The 18,287-nt window shown below is 50.0% G+C and overlaps 1 protein-coding gene across 11 annotated transcripts in view; it reads right to left on the reverse strand.

Annotated features, from left to right (window-relative positions):
* Nucleotides 1-15,728: 15,728 nt before the first annotated feature.
* The window catches only part of PTPRT (protein tyrosine phosphatase receptor type T), a 945,487-nt gene continuing 942,928 nt past the window's right edge, over nucleotides 15,729-18,287 (reverse strand). For all 11 annotated transcript variants that reach the window (XM_037044094.1, XM_037044090.1, XM_037044092.1 and 8 more), the window contains 2 exons: nucleotides 17,440-17,575; nucleotides 15,729-16,702 (listed from right to left, as the gene is read on the reverse strand). In XM_037044094.1, coding sequence (XP_036899989.1) covers nucleotides 16,649-16,702; nucleotides 17,440-17,575 — 190 coding nt within the window. In that variant the 3' untranslated portion in view covers nucleotides 15,729-16,648. The remainder of the gene's footprint in view (nucleotides 16,703-17,439; nucleotides 17,576-18,287) is intronic.

Below are 18,287 nucleotides of genomic sequence, written 5' to 3' on the forward strand. Positions count from 1 at the left end.
ACTCCCACCTGGCAGACCTGAAGATGCCTCTCTGGGGGTAAGCCCTTTACTCCCTGCCCTTTTCGGGAAGCGTTAAGCACACGTCCTGCAAAGAGGAGCATGCTCCCTGAGTTTTTGAGTGGAGTCGGCTGGGAGTTCTACTGTCTCTCCGAATGCTGATACATGCCTTTCTGAGTTCCTGCAGGCGCCTAGGAGTGTCTCTGCAGAGGGCTTTCATCAGCTTACAGAGTTGAAGCCTTAATGACAGTGGGTCTAGCAACATGCACATTCAGCCCTCCCCTGTCCCCTAACCCCATGACCTCTAGGAATGGTATTCCTTTCACACCCACACGTCTCAGCCCTGATCCCACAACTGAACTGGTCTCTTGCCCAGCCCCAGATAGAGGTCTCCCCTGCTTCCTTTTCTTGAAGGGGTGCCTCATAGGCCCCCTCTTTTGCCTATGCTCTACACCACGGCTCCCGGGATGTTCCTCTGCTTGGCTGCTTCTGACGCAATCCTGACTCTAGTGTTAAAAACCCCACAACCTCCTTAACCTGCTTCCCGAACTGGCAAGCCATGCGTGACTTGTTTGTTGCATTGGTTGAGCTGGGCTCGTGAGAGTCAAGGTGAACTGCTTCCCAGCGAGTCCGTGACCTTTACAGGAACAAGGCCTGCTTCTTCGGAACCTGCGAGTGACCTAGAGCGCTCTCCTCACGGACACGGCGTTTCCTCTGGACCGATCTGGTTGGGATTATGAAGGGACACATCCTGATGCATCGGCTTAAAACGCAGGTATTTAAGATCCCCACCCCCACCCCCACCCCCAAGAGATCTGGAATTTAGAACATTTATCCCATCCTACTCATAGCTTCAGACCTCTTTTTTCTCCATTTTTTTTTTCTGTATATAGCCCATATCTGTCTTTGGCTCTTGGAGCCAGGATACTTTACCTTCCTGGTTGTGCCAAGCAGGATATCAGCTGCCTCAGCACAGCCCCCCTCTGAAGGCACCCACAGTCTGGGTGGACACATGGCGCTTCTCTGAGGGTCTTGAGCTGGCACTCACCCCACCGCCCCTGGGCAGCACTCATCATCGCTGGGGAACAGGATGCCAGAGCCATCTGGGTGTCCCTGGGGGCTCTACTTGGAGCCATTAGTGATGGCTGATTGCTCTCCTGGCCACTCTCAAAGAGACAGATGTACTCACCTCCCTCCCAGGAAGATTCATCACCCAGCTTCTTATTTTTGCACAGAACCTGCTGGAGCTGAAAGGTGGAATATGGCATAAATCCCAGGGGCGAGGGGTGGGGAGCAGCTTTGCCCATCATTCCAGGCCAGGGTCAACATTTAAAGTTTGTCCTTCTCTGCCTACTTCCATCTTCAAGTGGGATGCTCTCAACCGGGAAAAGAAAAGTCATTTTTTTTCCCCTAGATTTTCATCCTTGGAGCCCATTTGCCCTCACTGTTGCCTAGAGAAGTGAGAGAATCCGAAGTAGTAAGATGGACTAAAGACTTTTCAGTTTTTATTGGGGAGGGGCTGGGGATTTTGCTTGGTAGTCAAAGAAGACCTAACTCTATCAGTAATATTCTGATTATTTTACCAAGAGGATATATTTTTGTATTATTTGTGTAATTAAAAATCAAACCAAGGAATAGTATGAACACCTTAGGTCTTAGACTCTAACATAGATGGAGGTACTGGGTGCAATAAAATGAATGAAATTGAACTAACCCTCTGCTTTGGTGACTTGTAAGAGAGAAGTTGTCCCTCTCATTTTCTCTTGCCTTTGATCCACGGATACTTGAGAATATCAAACCAGTTTTATTCAGATCTTCCTCATACCTAGTGTGACAAGAAATCCCAAGTAATTGATCAGGTTCTGTTCCCGCATTGGTACCACGTAGTTTTAATTATTGTAACTCATTCGAAGGTTGTGTGGTTATTCTTGTGTATAATTTTTTAAAGATAAACTTTCACATGAGTTTCCTTAAGTTACCTCCTAAAAGATTGATATGAATTGAAGCCGAATTAAATTTATCTTTTAAATTTTGCTAGAATTGACATTTTAACTATGGTTATTTTTCCCATCTGCCAGATCCTTTTCTTTATTCTTGTCTTTTTTGGGTCATAAGATCAAGTTATGCGGTTTCCTTTATGTGGGCCCTGAATATTTCTTAAGTTTCTTCCCAGGCTTTTAATATTTTGTGCTACTATTATGAATATAGTCTTTCTCATTATGTTTTCTAACATATAATTGGTGTTATATTCATGAACAAATTAATTCATTTAGCTCATTCTATAAGTATGAATAGGGAAACCATCTATTTTACAGTTATTTTATAACCTCTACCTTTACTGAATATCCTTATTACTCTTAATAAGTTCGGGGTTACCAAGCATATACCATTGATTGTGATCATTTTGAATCTTTGTTTACAAAGTAGCGGTGGCCTTTTAAAAACACGTCTGCAGATTCTTTGACACACTCTTTAGAGAGGGCGAATCTATGTTCTCTCCCCTTGAATCAGGGCTAATCTCAGTGAATCCCTTAAAACCCGCAGACTCCCACAGAAATGACCTTTTGTAACTTAGAAGGTCAGGTCAGAAAAGGCTGCTCCATTTCCACCAGAATCTCTTGGGACGCTCAGTCTGGGTGAAGGCGGGGGGCCGGGTGATGGGTCTGACTCCCCTGAGACCACCAGGGTGGAGGGGTCACATGTAGGCATCTTAGCCGATAGCCCAGCTGGCCTCCCAGCAAATAGCCAGCATCAATGGCAGCCGTGTGTGTGAGCCATCAGGGACATCTGGCCCAGGGAAGGCTTAAAGTGACTCAGACCCAAGTCCCCACCCGATCGCAACCACAGGACAGATGGCAGCAAGAACTGGCCAGATGACCCCTCCCCTGAATTCCTGACCCATAAAGTCATGGACAAACTTAGAATCGTTGTTTGGGGCTCATTTGTTACACAGCAGTGGTAATCATAATAGTAACCTATGAGCGTCCCACCTGAAGATGGCAGTACTCTTTTTTTCTTCCCTAATTGCATTAGCTGGATTGGCATTAGCCAAAACATGAAATAATAGCAACGATGTAGGCATTCCTGACTTTAGTGGAAATGCACTAATTTTACTTTATTATTTAATCCATTGGCTACCCAGATTAGGCATTCTGTAGTAACACAGAACCTCAACTGCCCAGTGGCCAAGTGCAACAAAGCACTGCAGGTCCAGATAACCCCTGGATCAAACGTGCTCAGCGTGGTGATGCAGTGACCAGGCTGATGGGCGCTTCCCCAGCCTGTGGCTGTGCCGTCTGAAACACAGACCTCCTGGACTGATGACCCGGGAAAGAAAGTGCTATAGGCTTCCAGCATTTAAATACGCAGCAGTGAAATACTTTGGCGTAGGACTGATACACACCATTTTGGTTCACGCTTATCGGCCAGGACTGGTCACACAACCCCTTTATGCCTGGATGGGCCAGAGGAGTAGATGGTAATGCCTATTACTCATTACTTAACTCTTATGCTAATACGGCATTGTGTAATTCCTAGCTTACGGGCACTATTGTATTTAATCTCAAATTAATATTAAATTCCATCTAGTCCCTTTTCAGTACTTACTAAGAGGATTTTCTCTGTTTTTAAAATGGAATGTAGTGGGGTGACATTGGTGAATAAAATGACATAGGTTTCAGGTGTCCTATTCTACAGCACATCATCTATTGTATTGGGTGTTTACCACCCAAGTCGAGGCTCCTTCCATCACCTTTTATTGTTAAGAAGATCGTATGTCTTTATCCCTTTACCTATAGATTTCCTAATACTGAGCTGTTCTTGAATTCCTGCCATACAGGCTCCTTGGACATGGTATATTATTTTTAAAAACAAAGGAAGGTAATAATAATTAATACGTGGTAAACATCTTTGTTGCATTTATAAATGTGACTGGTCTAGAGGATTTAGAGGTGTGTGTATGTTCACTTTCAGGTTTGGCATCTGTACCCTTTTAGCTTCATATTATTCATGATATGAATTGGGACGTTCTCCCTTCTTTGCTTTGTTCTGGGATAGTATAGACAGCACACGATTTTTGTTTGTTTGTTTGTTTTTGAAAGTTTGATCGAGCTCACTCACAAAATGATCTATTCTTGTATCTTTCAGGAGAATTAACAACTTAATTTTTTCTCTGATAATTGGTCTACTTGGGTTTTCTCTTTTTCAAGACAACTTTGGTAATAGTCATATATCTCCAAAATCATCCCCTTACACCAAGATTTTAAAATCTGCTAGCGAGAGTTATTCATAACATCCTTTTTAAATGCTGCGTCATTTCCTCAATCACGGTTATCTCTCTTTTCCACATCCTGATTTTGAGTATTTGTGTTTTATCTTGATTAAAGCGGTCAGTGAGTTGTTTCGTTACATACAGCAACAACAAAAAGTTCTTGGATCCAGTTATCGAATCTGGTGTTTTTCTGCATATGCATTGGCTATGACATATTTTCCGTTTCCTGGCAGGGGCTCGATTTCACAGGCAGTCACTCTCCCCGATTCCTCAAAGAGAACCTCTCTGCTTTGAACTCCTGCGCCTCTCCCTGTGTCTTGTGATGTTTTCCTGTTTGTTCATCCTTACAGGGGAAGTTCTGAGCTTGCTCAGAGTTGGGAGCTGCTAGAGAGCACGGAGGAGGGAAGAAGAGGGACGGGGAGTGAAGCTGAGACTTAGTGTTATTTTTCTCCGCCAGTTCAGAAATCCAACAGCCTGTGGGGGCAGGGAGCTTAGCCAGAACCCAGGGCCCTCAGCACAGGGAGATAAGTCAGCCCTGAAGAGGCTTGTATCTGCAGTTAGTGTGGGCTGAAACCCTGCTCCCCATCTTCTCCTGGCACATTTCCCCCCCCCCCCCTTTGGAGGGAGCTGTCTACACAGTTTGTCAGGAGTCGTGTCCTGCCAAGGGCAGGCTGAGAGTTAGTACTGCTGCAGGCTCCCGACTTTGTGGGCCTGGATCCCTGACCCAGATAACCCTCCCATTCCACGGGCCAGCTACCCTGTGGTGCTAATGCTCACCGTCAGGCCCCGTGTGGGGCCACCTATAGTCCCTCTTACTGCTTACTGGGCAGGCTCCCTATTTTCAGCAAAACTATGAGATGGTAGGACTCCCGAATGTGAGTAGCAAATTAATACTGCGACACTCAGGATGGGCCCAGGATAGCTGGCAGCCCTCTGTGTGTATTGGCGGGGTCCCATCGCCAATACACAGCTGGAAAAGGGGGTAGTGTGCATAGTTCAAAGCCCAGTTTCCCAGCTAGTGTTCCCTAAAACAAAGCCTCAGACGATGCTTTACTTGGAAATAGGATTCCAGGAAGCAAGGAGGGCTGGGACGTAAATCAGAGAAGTAGGGCGGGGAGGCCATACAAGGTTATGTTATGGAGTTGGCTGTTTCTACAAAAGTCCATTTGCTTGTTATGGGACCACTGGAAAAGTGAAATATAGCTCAGCACTGCCCTCAGGGGCAAGAAAGGAGGAAGCAATTGTCTACAGGCTCCGGGCTCCCATTGGTCAAAGGTTGCCCTGGGGAGCGTGATTAACTCCAATGCATTTCTGAGCGGCATACAAATGAGAGTGGGTTCCTGTGGGCATGAAAACCACCATCCTCTGCATGCATTTCTACAAGTTTCTCCTTGTTATTCTCCCTCCCACCAAGGGTTTTCTTCGTGTCATTTCCCAGCAGCTGGAAATGGACGATTGACCAATTTTCTGAGTGAGTGCAAAGCACTCGGAGGAATTAAACACTTTCTCTTCTTGGAGGCCCCTTTACATCTTCTACACAGCAAAGCATGACTCAGCATCAACCCCTGATGAGTCTCATTTTAGCTCCTTGTGTCTCTTAACTAGAGGAAACTCCTTCCAGATCCACTCAGTGGCTTGGCGGCCAAGTCTCCAGCTTTTACTATGTTATTTGTAGATATTGCGGGGGAAAGTGGGGTGACATGGAGTCATGATCATGTGGATGGCTTCTTGGTCCTTCCCTGCTCAAGCCACAGACGGATGACTTTACCTTCTCACTCGGCACAGGGACCTATCAGGGTCCTTGTCATTCAAAAAGAGACGGCAATCTTCCTGGCTCAGCTGGCTTTTAAAGCCAGGCCCCAAATCCATCCATCAACTTACATAGCTGGTAATTGTCTGGGATAACAGCCTCTGGCTGGTGGGCATTCAGAGCACAGGGCAGTGTGATGCTTAGGCTGCAAAACACCCCAGATGCTGCGAAACGACACCTGGCTTAGGTCTGACACGTAAAGAGAATTGTGCCACTCCGCTCAGTCTCTAGGACTGGGCACACAGGGCTGGTGTCCCTCACTGTGAGGGCCGCCCGGAGGCATCTCTGTGCAGGCCCCAGAGTCTTGATGTACCCAAAACAGGTTATATATATATATATATATGAATATATATGTGTGTATCTGCATAGAAAGGTCTGGAATGGCATAAGAATATTGACGAGTACCTTTGAGAAGTGGTTACTTTCATCTTATGCCTCAAATACTTTTGAATTGAGTGTTTTCAAGTGAGCACGTGCTACTTTCATAGTAACTCTTTAAAAGACGTTTCCATTTGGGGGGGGGAATGATAGGCCCCAAGTAAATTTGTTATTAGGAGATGTGTGAAATGTTCCCCTTTTTCTTGTTTTCCTGATGTCAACTATTACATTTGTGGAAAAAGAATAAATATAGCAGGCAGAATAAGTGAGATTAACAAGACCAAGGGCAGAGGGGTAAGGATTACTACCTGGCTGGTTACCTGGTTCCCCACTCGGGACCCAAGCTGGGAAGCCCGAGTACTCCAGGCTCTGTGGCTTATAGGGTGTCCAGTGGGTATGTATCTAAGTTGTATCTAAGTCATTCCATTTAGGTTGAATGACTTCGTGTTCCTAAAACTGAGAAGAACGAAGTGAACTCTGTGCTCCAGCCCCACGGAGCATGCGCATCCAACTCAGAGATTGGCAGTCCCTTACCTCAGTTTGGGAACTGGTTTGTCTCCTCGTCACCTCCGGCCCTATCTGCCTCTTTATGACAAGCAGCAACAGCATTCAGGACGGTGCTTGCCTAACTTCAGCACGTGTTACCACCACCTGGGGCACTTGGTAAGCATGCAGTTTCCCGGGACCCATCCTGGACCTAATGAATCAGACTTTGCATGCTCAGAAGTTTCTCAGGTGAACCGACACAGGTAATCTATGGACAACATTCTGAGATGAGAGGGTTAAAGACTGCACCTGGCACCATTGGTTTGGTACCTAATCTCAGCATTTATTGGAACATTGAGGAGTAGGGTCTCAACGTCAGGAGGTGGAATATATTTCCCTGTCCTGTGATTCTGAGTATTGCCATGCAACTAGCTTTGTCCAATGGGATGCTGCAGCTAGGACTCAAAATAGCTTACATGATTGGACGTTCTCTCTCATGCTCCTCCCATCGCCTTGAGAAGCGTTTGCCTGGGCTGTGTTGCTGGCCCAGGAGGAGGATGAGGCACATGGGCTACACCAGTCAAGGGACCCCAGGCAAGCTCAACCTGGAGGAGACAGAGTCTGCAGCTGATACATGAGCAGCCTGCCGACATCAGCCGAGCTCAGCCCAGATCAGCCGAGCCCCAGCAGGACTCCTTAAAGCACTATGGTTTCAAGTCACTGAGTTTTGGGTGGTGTGCTACTATGCAGCAATAACCAAATGATATGGTTTGTTAATATGCATATCCTGAAACTGTGATTCTGTTGGGGATTAAAAACATGTGCGTTCAACCAACTTCCCCAGTATTCTGAGGCCAGCGCTCTAGGAGCCACACGAGAAAAACTGATTTAGACCCAAACCTTTGACTAGTGCCATGTGTANTCTATGGACAACATTCTGAGATGAGAGGGTTAAAGATTGCACCTGGCACCATTGGTTTGGTACCTAATCTCAGCATTTATTGGAACATTGAGGAGTAGGGTCTCAACATCAGGAGGTGGAATATATTTCCCTGTCCTGTGATTCTGAGTATTGCCATGCAACTAGCTTTGTCCAATGGGATGCTGCAGCTAGGACTCAAAATAGCTTACATGATTGGACGTTCTCTCTCATGCTCCTCCCATCGCCTTGAGAAGCGTTTGCCTGGGCTGTGTTGCTGGCCCAGGAGGAGGATGAGGCACATGGGCTACACCAGTCAAGGGACCCCAGGCAAGCTCAGCCTGGAGGAGACAGAGTCTGCAGCTGATACATGAGCAGCCTGCCGACATTAGCCGAGCTCAGCCCAGATCAGCCGAGCCCCAGCAGGACTCCTTAAAGCACCATGGTTTCAAGTCACTGAGTTTTGGGTGGTGTGCTACTATGCAGCAATAACCAAATGATACGGTTTGTTAATATGCATATCCTGAAACTGTGATTCTGCTGGGGATTAAAAACATGTGCATTCAACCAACTTCCCCAGTATTCTGACGCCAGCGCTCTAGGGGCCACACTTGAGAAAAACTGATTTAGACCCAAACCTTTGACTAGTGCCATGTGTAATCACGGAAAGTCCCTTAATAGTCACGAACCTCAACTTTCTCATCTGCCAGGAGGGGGTAATATTTCCTGTGTCATAGATATGACGATTAAATGAACATAAAGACACCTAGTTAGTTGATAATAGGTTTCCCTCCTCTTCTTCAACTTGTCCCCACCTCACACGCAGCCAAGCTCAGGAAGACAGCAGTGCGGGTCTCTTAGGAAAACAGGGATCTCAGGGTCACAGCTTTATTGTATAGATTTTCAACACAGCCATATTACAAACATTGTCAGGGGACATTTACAAGAATAAATAAGATGGACTTGCGGGTGTAAAAACATTACACTTCACTGTAATGTACAGTCAAAAAATATATCTGATATCCATTGACTCGACATTATTTACCTTCTGCTCTTTTAAGCTAGAATTGGAAAGGAAAAGGAAAAAAAAACTAAAGAACATTGACAGCACAGTGCTGGCTTTTTAAAAAAGTTGATTTAGTTTGTTTTCTCTTCTCATACGTGCTTTACCTATCCAACACCCAAACTGTACAATGCAGGCCATTGGGGTTCACGGAGGAGGCGGCGCAGACTTGGGCCTCAGGTGGTGGCATATGCCCAGTGGACGTGAAAATGTCAGTCTCCGTGGAGTTGAGTGGGACCCCATGATGGCTCTCGAGAGCTATGATGGTGTCCAGTCGTCAAGGCAATGAGAGACGAAGCCCGACCCTTTGCCTTTCATTGGGTAGTAGGACGTAGGGTGGAAAGAGAAGGTGGGAAAGTGCTTTTGAGTTTGACTGCCAATATGCGTGAGCTGGATCCACCTGGCAATGAACTGGATAATAATGGGGATGATTATAATCACGTGTCAACAGAGTTACTGTGCTTTTGCTTTGCAATGTACTCCAACAGGCCTCGAGTGGGGAGTGGGGATAGAACTAACCTGTGGAGATAATGGATCTGATAAGCAAAGTCCTGCTCTGGCTCCTGCTCAGACCTTTATTGGTTCTGCTATCACCCATGGCCTTGTTGGCCAGTGGATCTGAATTATGGTTGGTCTAATCAGAGACCTTGGTGGGCATTGGCTTTATGCAAAAGCGGCCATTCTCTCTGGGCTGTTTGCTGATACCTGGCCTGGATAAGCCCTGGATATGTAGCCATGGTAGCATCTGGGCCTGCGTGGTGGGGAGACTCAGACAGGGGAGCAGGGAGCTTGGGCCTGCATAAACCAAGCACAACCTGCTTGGCTTTGTGCTCTGCAGGAACGAAAGAGTTCAAACATGATCCCAGCTCCAGAAGATCTCACCCACTCGCGGGGGAAAGAAATGAAAGGTCATTTCAGCTCCTGCTTCCCTTTAAAGAGAATCAGGCTTCTGCTGGACCGCTGCTGAGACGGGCAGCTCATGCTCTCTGGCAGACAGTGACTTTGTCCTTATAGCTATTCAGTTTCACCCCCTGATCCTAGTTCCACTTATGGGAGTGGCCTGGGACTGGCAAACTGTGCTTGAGTTTTCTGACATCCTACAGACCATGGAGGATGTGGGCCCCGGGATTGTGTCCCACCCCTCTTCAGGCTGATTTGACCTGGGATGACACCACTTTGCCCTCTGAGCCTCCTGACTGCCCTGGAGGCTTTGACCCAAGGAACAGCTTTATATCATTAACTTCCATGGGAGGGTGGGGCATGGTAGGCACTGAGAGTTTGTCCAACCCTGATTTGTACTCACAGCCCAAAGGCACTGAGGAACGTGTGCAGGGACTCAGTGTTGCAGTTTTGGTGGGTTACTTCACACTCCCCTCCTGCCCCAGATCTAAGAGAGTCCCACTCACCAAGGAGCCTTGAATTACAGTAATTACCCTGATCTCCACCCTTCATACCAATACCTTCCTTTCCAACACTCTAAGGCCCCCAGACCCTCATTCTCTGCATAATCTAACCAAGGATCAGGATTCAGTTCCCACCCCCGACGGCAGCTCTCAGATCCAGCGGGATGGTCCATGGCAATCCAGCCCCAACAGCTCTTCCCTACAGACCCTCTGCCATCCTGAGTCCCCCCACAGCTCTTGAACCAGGCCAAATGGGCTACCCCCAACCTCTTAGATAACTAGATGCCAGGCCTGGGATCTACCGTTGTGGGCACTGACTGCTCCTCTTGGGAATCTAACATTCATGGAATGGCTTCTAGGGGGTGACTGTGGTCCTTCTGATGACCTCTTCCTGCCTCTTCTGGAGGGAGGCTAGAGGAATGTAGGAGATGGTCTTGGTCTCTACAAGATGGTCACACAGCCAGCCGATGTCCTGCCAAAGTCTACCGCTGGTTACTGACAAACCAGAAGAGTCTGCTTGTGCACACAGATGAGACTTAGGCATCTCTGCTGTGCTTCTGAGGGTTGTGTCCATGACCCTGAAATTTGTGTCAGAGGAAACTGGAGCCCCCTCCATTCTCTGCCACTGACTTCGCTCCCTGCTGTTCAAACAGGATACACGACCTCAAGGCAGGTGTCTGGTTGGGAGAAGGCAGGGCCCTGCATTCTGTCACTTCTAGATGAGTGAACACAAAAAACCCTTCAACATGGAACCCTTGAATGGGAATCAGGAAAAGGCTGAATCTCGGCTGGTCCCCTCATTGGGTTTACTTTCCCTATTTCCCTCTTTTACTTGGCTGTGATTTGGAGCTGGCATCATGCGTTGAGGAGCTCAGGCTAGTCAGATGATGAGGAAGGCAAGTCTGGGACTTGAGATGAAATGACCTTCATGTCTCATGTTCTGAACTGCCCCACCACTTGGGTTTGTCCCTAAGGATGTTGGCCCAATACAATCTGTTGGCCTCATGACTGAGGATTAACACCCCTCTCATTTTACCCTGGGAATCTCCTGTGTTTTCCATGACATTACTTCTGACCCATCTGCATGCTTGCCGATGGCCTGTCTGTCCAGCCCAGGAGTGGCCAGATGCAGGCTAAGGGGGTGTGGCTTTCCTCATTCTGTCCTAAGAGAGCAGGGTGCAGACTTCTCACTCTCCTTCAATGTCTGTGGCTCTGGGCTGGGCAGTTACTGCTGGAGATGACACGGTAGGTGCTGGGCTGCTGCCCCCGGGCCTCACTTCCACTGTCTGCAGCAGCCTGGCTAGACTGACACCTCTTTGCACATAGTAGGCACTCACCCAGAACTGGGGAAAGGTGGGTCCCGGTGAGGACACACAGAATGAGCTGGCTTAGCAATGGGGAATGGAAGATGCATAAACGTGACTGGTCAGAAGGAAAATGATCATCTTTGCTCTAAGACACTGAGACTCATGCAAGGCAACATCCTTGCTCCAGGTGGTTCTGACCAGTCCTTCCCCACCCCCCTGTCCTGCTGTGTCAGAGAAGTGACCACAACTGTCACAGAAGTGTCCAGTTGTCCCTATGAGCCCTTGATTCTGAGTGTTCCTTTTGGGTCCCAACTTATTGGCCTTGCCTTCCTGTTTTTCTGTCTGAAGCTTTCCAAATCTCTCCGACCTGGCCAAGGCTCTTCTTTTCCCATCTTTTCCCATTAACGGGCTGGCCCAACATTCTATAGCCAAGAAGCGGATGGACTGTTCCATAGTAACCTGTGCTTCCTGGTAGTGGCCCCTCCAGGGATGGTCCAGGCATCATAGGAAACGTGTGGTTGAAGAAAAGTGAGGCACCTTCCCGACCCCAGACGCTCACGTGCAGTGTCCTCAGAGCTGCCCACAGCAGCGACCATGCTTGGCTCTACCTGGACAAAGGGCACTGTGACCTTCTAGAAGTCCCAGCATTCAGGAATCTGCTGAGTAGGACAGTGTCCATCTTCTCCTTCCCCATTTGGGGATTTATGGGCTCATCTTTTGCCACACCACAGGGCATGTCTTCGTCATTCTGGTATGTATCAGTGGGCTCTTTCCAGCATCCAACTGCAGGAGACTTGGACTGAGATTCCCATGAATGGCAAGGTCAAGGTACCCCCACACTAGAGGATCTGCCGAGGGGAAGGTGAGTTGGACTTGATCATGGGTCTGGAATTGCTCTCAGGAGGAAGCAGACTGACCAGGCGCTGTGCCCCTCAAACTGGGATATAAGCCCCTAGGGCTCAGCACAGTGAGTGGGTCAAAGCCACATGAGGGACGGGGTGTGTGGTTAAAAAATACTTACACAGTCATACTAAATCAGGCTAAATTAGAGTGGAATGCAAATATTGTGTGAATTGTTCAAGTAAAAACACGGAACTGTGAGAAAGTCTGAGTTTACCCTGGTCTGCTTTGGGCTTTACAAGGTCCATCAGGCTACTTGTTTCACTCTAGTCTCTGTGGGTATGGGAAAATCGGACAGAATGACAGGAAAATAAGAACCAATTTATACCCCGGCTCTCCCTTTACTAGCTGCGGGACTGTGGGCAAATGACTTCTCTCCTCTGGTGACAATCACAAATGCTTCTTAGGAATGTGGAAAGAATTCAGTGAGCTCACCTGTGAAAGTCCCCAGCACAGGGTTCCATGTGATGGCTGACACCTGGCAGGCCATTGCTCGGCTCGGCTCTCACCCAGAGAGAGGGCCAGCTTACAAGCCAGCTGATTCCTGCTGTTCCCCCAAAAGGAGGCATGCTAGGGCCTCGAGAGGCACCAAGGCCCCTGGGCAACCCAAGGTCTTCATGGAAGAGCGAGAGGACACAGGGTTGGGGCACCTAGAAGACACATCCTGAAGCTATCAACGCCATAAACACAGGCTGGTGGGGAGGGCCCTGGAGTCTCATTAATACCCTGCCTATTCTCCAAACAGCGTCCCGAACTAGAACCTGAGAACCATGAGGCTTTGTGCTAGGTGAGGGCACCCTCTTTGGCCCTCCAGAGACACGGGGCTCGTACCAGCTAGGAGACGCAGAGAGCATTTGTACTCTTTTCCTCCGCATCAATAAAGGTGAGCCCACCCTTGAAAGTGTGTGTGTGGCGGGGAGAGTGGGGGGTGGATGGGAAGATATCTTGGGGGAGGCGGTGTTTGATCAAGTTCAGATTCTTGCACACCACTGCCCCATCTCATCCAAGCCCTGCCATGTACTTGCCATGTGTGATCTCAGGGAGGACATCTCCCCGCTCCCTGCCTCATGAGCCTTAGTTTCTTGCTTGTTAACCGGCCTGAGACCTGTTCACTGCCCTGGTGTCTTGGCAGGTGGTTGTGTTGTGAGGAAATGAGGAGAAGCTGCGAGAACCATTACTGGCTCTTGGGTTACCTCGCCATGGCCCAAATGTCTAATAATTTGCCTTCTCCCTGAAGTCACATTTTAAATTCCTACAATTTGAAAGAATAAAGGCCACCGTCGTTTTTTTTTAGCTGCCAGTCATTTTACCCCTCCCCCAGCAGAGTAAATCCCAGGATTTGTGTTAGGTGGCCTCACCCCCTCCGTTCCATACAGAGGAACCCGGCTCTGAGAAAAGAGCGGATAACAGGATGACCTGCCCTGCCTAGGCTCTTCGAAGGCTGGGGGAATGTGGCTGGAGCCGTGAATGGGTGTCGAGGGAGCCAGTGGGACCGGTGGGGGCTGAGCCTGGGGACCGGCTCTGCCTCACCGGGGAAGGGGTGCATGAAAGGAGAGGAGTGAGTTTGTCATGGGGCTCTTTTGCCTTCTTTTACTTTGAGATGCTTCCTTTTGAACCTCCAAAGCGACAGCCCTTCCTTGATCAAGTCTGGTGTCCCTGGACTTCCAGACAGCTCCGAGCCCATGCTGATGGGGGCAGCTTCTGTGGTCCCCTTTCATGTCCCCTCTTGTGGGCTCCGGCTCGGTCACCCTGCTCTGTGGCAGCGCAGAGACCCTGAGTCTCTCACAGAAGCAGAATCTCACGATGCACCGCGCATTGTGTTCCAGCAACAAAATAATGAGCAGACAGAGAAAGAGCTGTGATATTAAAGGGTGCACGCCGAGGGGAGTGTTTTCACAGTGTCTGATGAAGGGGAGAGAGGTGGCGCCCCAGCCCCAGAGGGACCTTCTTCAAACACCGGGCTGAGTGCGTCCCTCTGAAGTTCCCTGTGGCCCAAGCAAAGCACTGTCGGCAAGGCATTTGTCTCCCTGGCCCTGGCCCCTGGCCTGTCTTCCAGGTGCATGGACCTCCCTCAATACTGCACCTGCCCCGCCCCCCAGGATTTTTCATACCTCCTGGCCGCTGCCCAGTCTGCTCCCTTGGCCTGAATTTCCTTTCCTCCCTTTTTTTGGGGGGAGACGTCATGTGCCCCAGGAAGCCCTAGGCAGAGGGTCCCTTGCTCCTCTGCTCCCGTACCATTCTTATGCGGCACTGCGGCTCCCTTTGTCCAGCGCACAGTAGGGGAGGACACTGCGCCTACTGAGTTCTGTGCTCCTTGGGCCCTGTCTGGTGCCGACCAGCTTCAAGTTGGAGCTGCCCCCATCCCAGGCCACCCTGAGGCTGTCGGATACGGAGCCAAAGCGCCTGCAAGAGGCCACTTGGCAGACCTCATCGCCTGAGGGGACAGGGTCTGGTTTCCACTGGCTAAGAAATTATTAGATGAGACCAGCTCTCCGGGGGAGCCGGGAATGAGGTACTAAAATGCATCTGAAACCCTGGGCCTCCCGGAAGAACTGGCCTCAGAAAGAATGACCTGCATTTCCATTTGTGGAGTTCTCTGCTCAGAAGTTTCTGGCCTTATTTTCCCTCCATAAAATAATTGCTTGGCTGAGAAAGGCTGAAGGAAAGAAGCAAGGAAAAATTAAGTCTTATCGCCATTATCTATCTTTTTGGAACCCAGAACCTCAACACGGAGGAAGATGCTTCAGTTTCCTCAGGTGTAATGTGAAGATAATGGAAGGTTCCGGGCTCTCCTGCGTGGGTTCTGAAGTGGAGTAAGAAGCCACTCGGAGGGTGTCATGCCTGACATACAGTCAATGTGGTTCCCTGCCACCCATACTTCAGGCAAGACCCCAGTTGCCCAGGAGAGGGCCCCTTGGCCTATTTTGAACCAAAGCAGACCTCGGTGCACTTGGATGCTTTCAAGACCCCAGCTGGGTTTCCTAGGAAGCAGTTTGAATTTGGATACCCAGGGTGATGCTGAAAGCTGGCACCCGATCTGCCCCAGAAACCAAGGAGCTGTCTTCAGCCGAGCCCGGCTCTGCCCTGCTCAGCGGCTGTGCTGTCCCGGCCTGGGGCCTTTCAAGGACATTGATCACAGGCCTGAGAGACTCGTCTCACAGCTTCACAACCAAACCTCCTTCCCCGCTTTTTTTCAACATAAGAGACTTAGATTTTACATTCCCCCAAAGAAAGTTTCTTTTAATATATACTTTGGAAAATAATCAAATCTTATCCTGTCGTCCCTCCCAAAGGAGCCGCCACCCAAGGGTCCGTAAGAGCCCTGCCCCAGAGGGGCGGTCCCTTTGCACAAAGACGAGGAGGAGCCAAGTAACCTGCGGTTCCACCCCCTCCCACTGACCACAAACAAGCAAAAAAAAAAAAAAAAAACCTTTATCCAAGAGTGCTGTGGACCCAGCAGGCTGGCCAGTGAGGGGAGAAGGTCAAGGCCCAGGCTGGGGGAGGGGTGCGGAACGCTAGTGGCCAAGCTCCATGCAGGTTAGGCGACAGGATGGGGGCCTCCGCTGTGCTCTCGGGACATTGCCAGGTCACAGGGTCCAGGTGTCTGGTGCCAGAGAGCATTGAAGGCGACTGCAGAGGGTAGTAGGGCAGGAACCCCAAGAGCCCAGTCGTCTCCATGACAGCGTGGAGGAGGAGGTACACCCCCTCCACTCCGAAAGAGAAGCAGGGCTGGGGAGGTGCTGCCGAGCTTGCCTTTCCCAGCACCTGTGCGGTCGGCTGGCTGTGAGGTTCACACACTCAGAAAGAGCAAAAGCAAGAGGTCAGGGAGCCAGGAAGTCCGGGGCCTTGTTATGGGGACACTGGTGTGTGGCTCCGTGTCTGTGGCTGGTCGGGTGCGTCAGGGAAGCCTGGGCCTTTCAGAGCCGCATCTGCCGCAGCTGTAGGAGACCCCCGGGAAGGTGCGGAGCCCACCACGGAACATGGGACCTTCGGTCTTCTCCTTGCACCGGGCAGGGTGCCGCCTCTCAGCCCCTGAGCCCAGTCGCTGCCACCACAGGAAAGGGAGCGTGAGGGCAGTGGCCTCGGGACTCCAGCGGGTTCCCCGTCCCATCAGGCTAAAAGGAGCTTAAATATTCCAGTGCCACCTCGTATACAAATTTATACTGTTCCTGAGAGGAGGATAGGCAGACAGGGAGAGGGGGAGAGGAAAGGGAAAATGCGTTTAGAGGCACAGATTTCGGAGAGAACGTCATCTACATCCACGCTAAGAGTCGACTCAGAATGATGCATGTGGATTCTGGCTCAGTAGATCTGGGGTGGGGCTCACGGAGCTGCATTGCTACTCAGCTCCCAGGCGGTGCTGCGGCCGCTGGTCTGCAGAGCAGACCTGAGGAGGACGGCCCTTAGAGCAGGTTCAAAGACTCGTACTGCAGTTCCTATGTCCAGTCTGTGCCCATCATTGCACTGGGTCTTATCAGCGGGGGCTCTGCCTGCCCAGCCCCTTCCCACCCTTCTCCAGGGTCCTAACCCCAGCACTTCATATGATAAAAATCAGCATACATTCATTAGAATAGGATCGGACTGATGTGAAAACATAACCACACTCTACTAATCCAGAAGCCCTTCTCCTCAGCCTCGATTATTGATACTTTACTAAAGGGAGTGCAGAAAGTAAAACAAATCGGGGTGCACCAGGATTAATATTTGGACTGCTCCGCAGGCCAGAGAAGTCGTGAGGCCTAGAGGGAGGGAAGCAGCAAAGAGCAGTGTGTGCAGAGGACGCGGGTGGTAGGTGCTGGGTAAGCATCCAGTCCTTGAGCGTATTTACATTTGATGCTCTTCCTCTCAGGTCTGGGGAGTGAGCGTCATCCCTGGGCCGCTGGAGGACCGTGCTCGGGACACTCACCAGCGTCTCCACCATGTTGGACTTGTTGTTACGCAGCGTCTTCACGATGTGGAACACGTCGATGATGTTTTGCTGCTGGATCATCTCGCACACACTGCAGATGGCGCAGAAGGTTCCGCTGCGGCCTCCCCCGTTTCTAAACACAGAGCGAAGCGGTGAGCCGGGGTCCTGGGAACCCCAACCTCCTGATGATCCTTCAGCCACGGGAGCAGTGGTGGGGGCTGGCTGCCTGGCAATCGGCAAGGTGAGGCAATGGAGAAAGCCTTAACCCGAGCCCTGTGTTATGGTTTGAGCCCCAGGAACCTGCTTTGACCTTGGATAGGCCACTTTCTGTGTTTGGGGGGTTGGAGGGATTGGACTAGATGACCTTTGAGAGTTCAATTAGCCTGATGCTTCCTTGCTTCTGTGAGCATGTTGTAGTCCCCCAGGGTACACTGGCCCGAGCCTTTAGGCCAGACAGGGTGCCTTTCCACACGTGGTGTCTGCATCCTTGTCCACAGGATGCTCTGGGTCCTCCTACACATCCCATGAAGACCATGGAAGGCTGCACGTGATTTTCCCTTGAGTTTTCCCCATCCACTAAGGAGAGCCATACCACAGACATGTCTCAGCCTAGGGTGAGCCAGCCTAGATTTTTTTAATGAGGGTGAGGGCTTGGGTGGGCCTGAGATGTTGTACCCTGAAGTGATAAGTCCCTATTTGTACACCCTGGTTTAAGCAGGACCTTGCAGATGTGGAGAGCAGAGACAGAGGGCTCCTGGCAGGGTCATCCCCCTGCCACTCCTTTTTTCTGAGGCCCCACGGCCATCTTCATGGACACACCCGACACGTCTTTACAGAAAGTCCCC

This window comes from Sturnira hondurensis, unplaced genomic scaffold (genome assembly GCF_014824575.4).
Source record: "Sturnira hondurensis isolate 20B ecotype Veracruz unplaced genomic scaffold, ASM1482457v3 Scaffold0004136, whole genome shotgun sequence".
NCBI lineage: Eukaryota > Metazoa > Chordata > Mammalia > Chiroptera > Phyllostomidae > Sturnira > Sturnira hondurensis.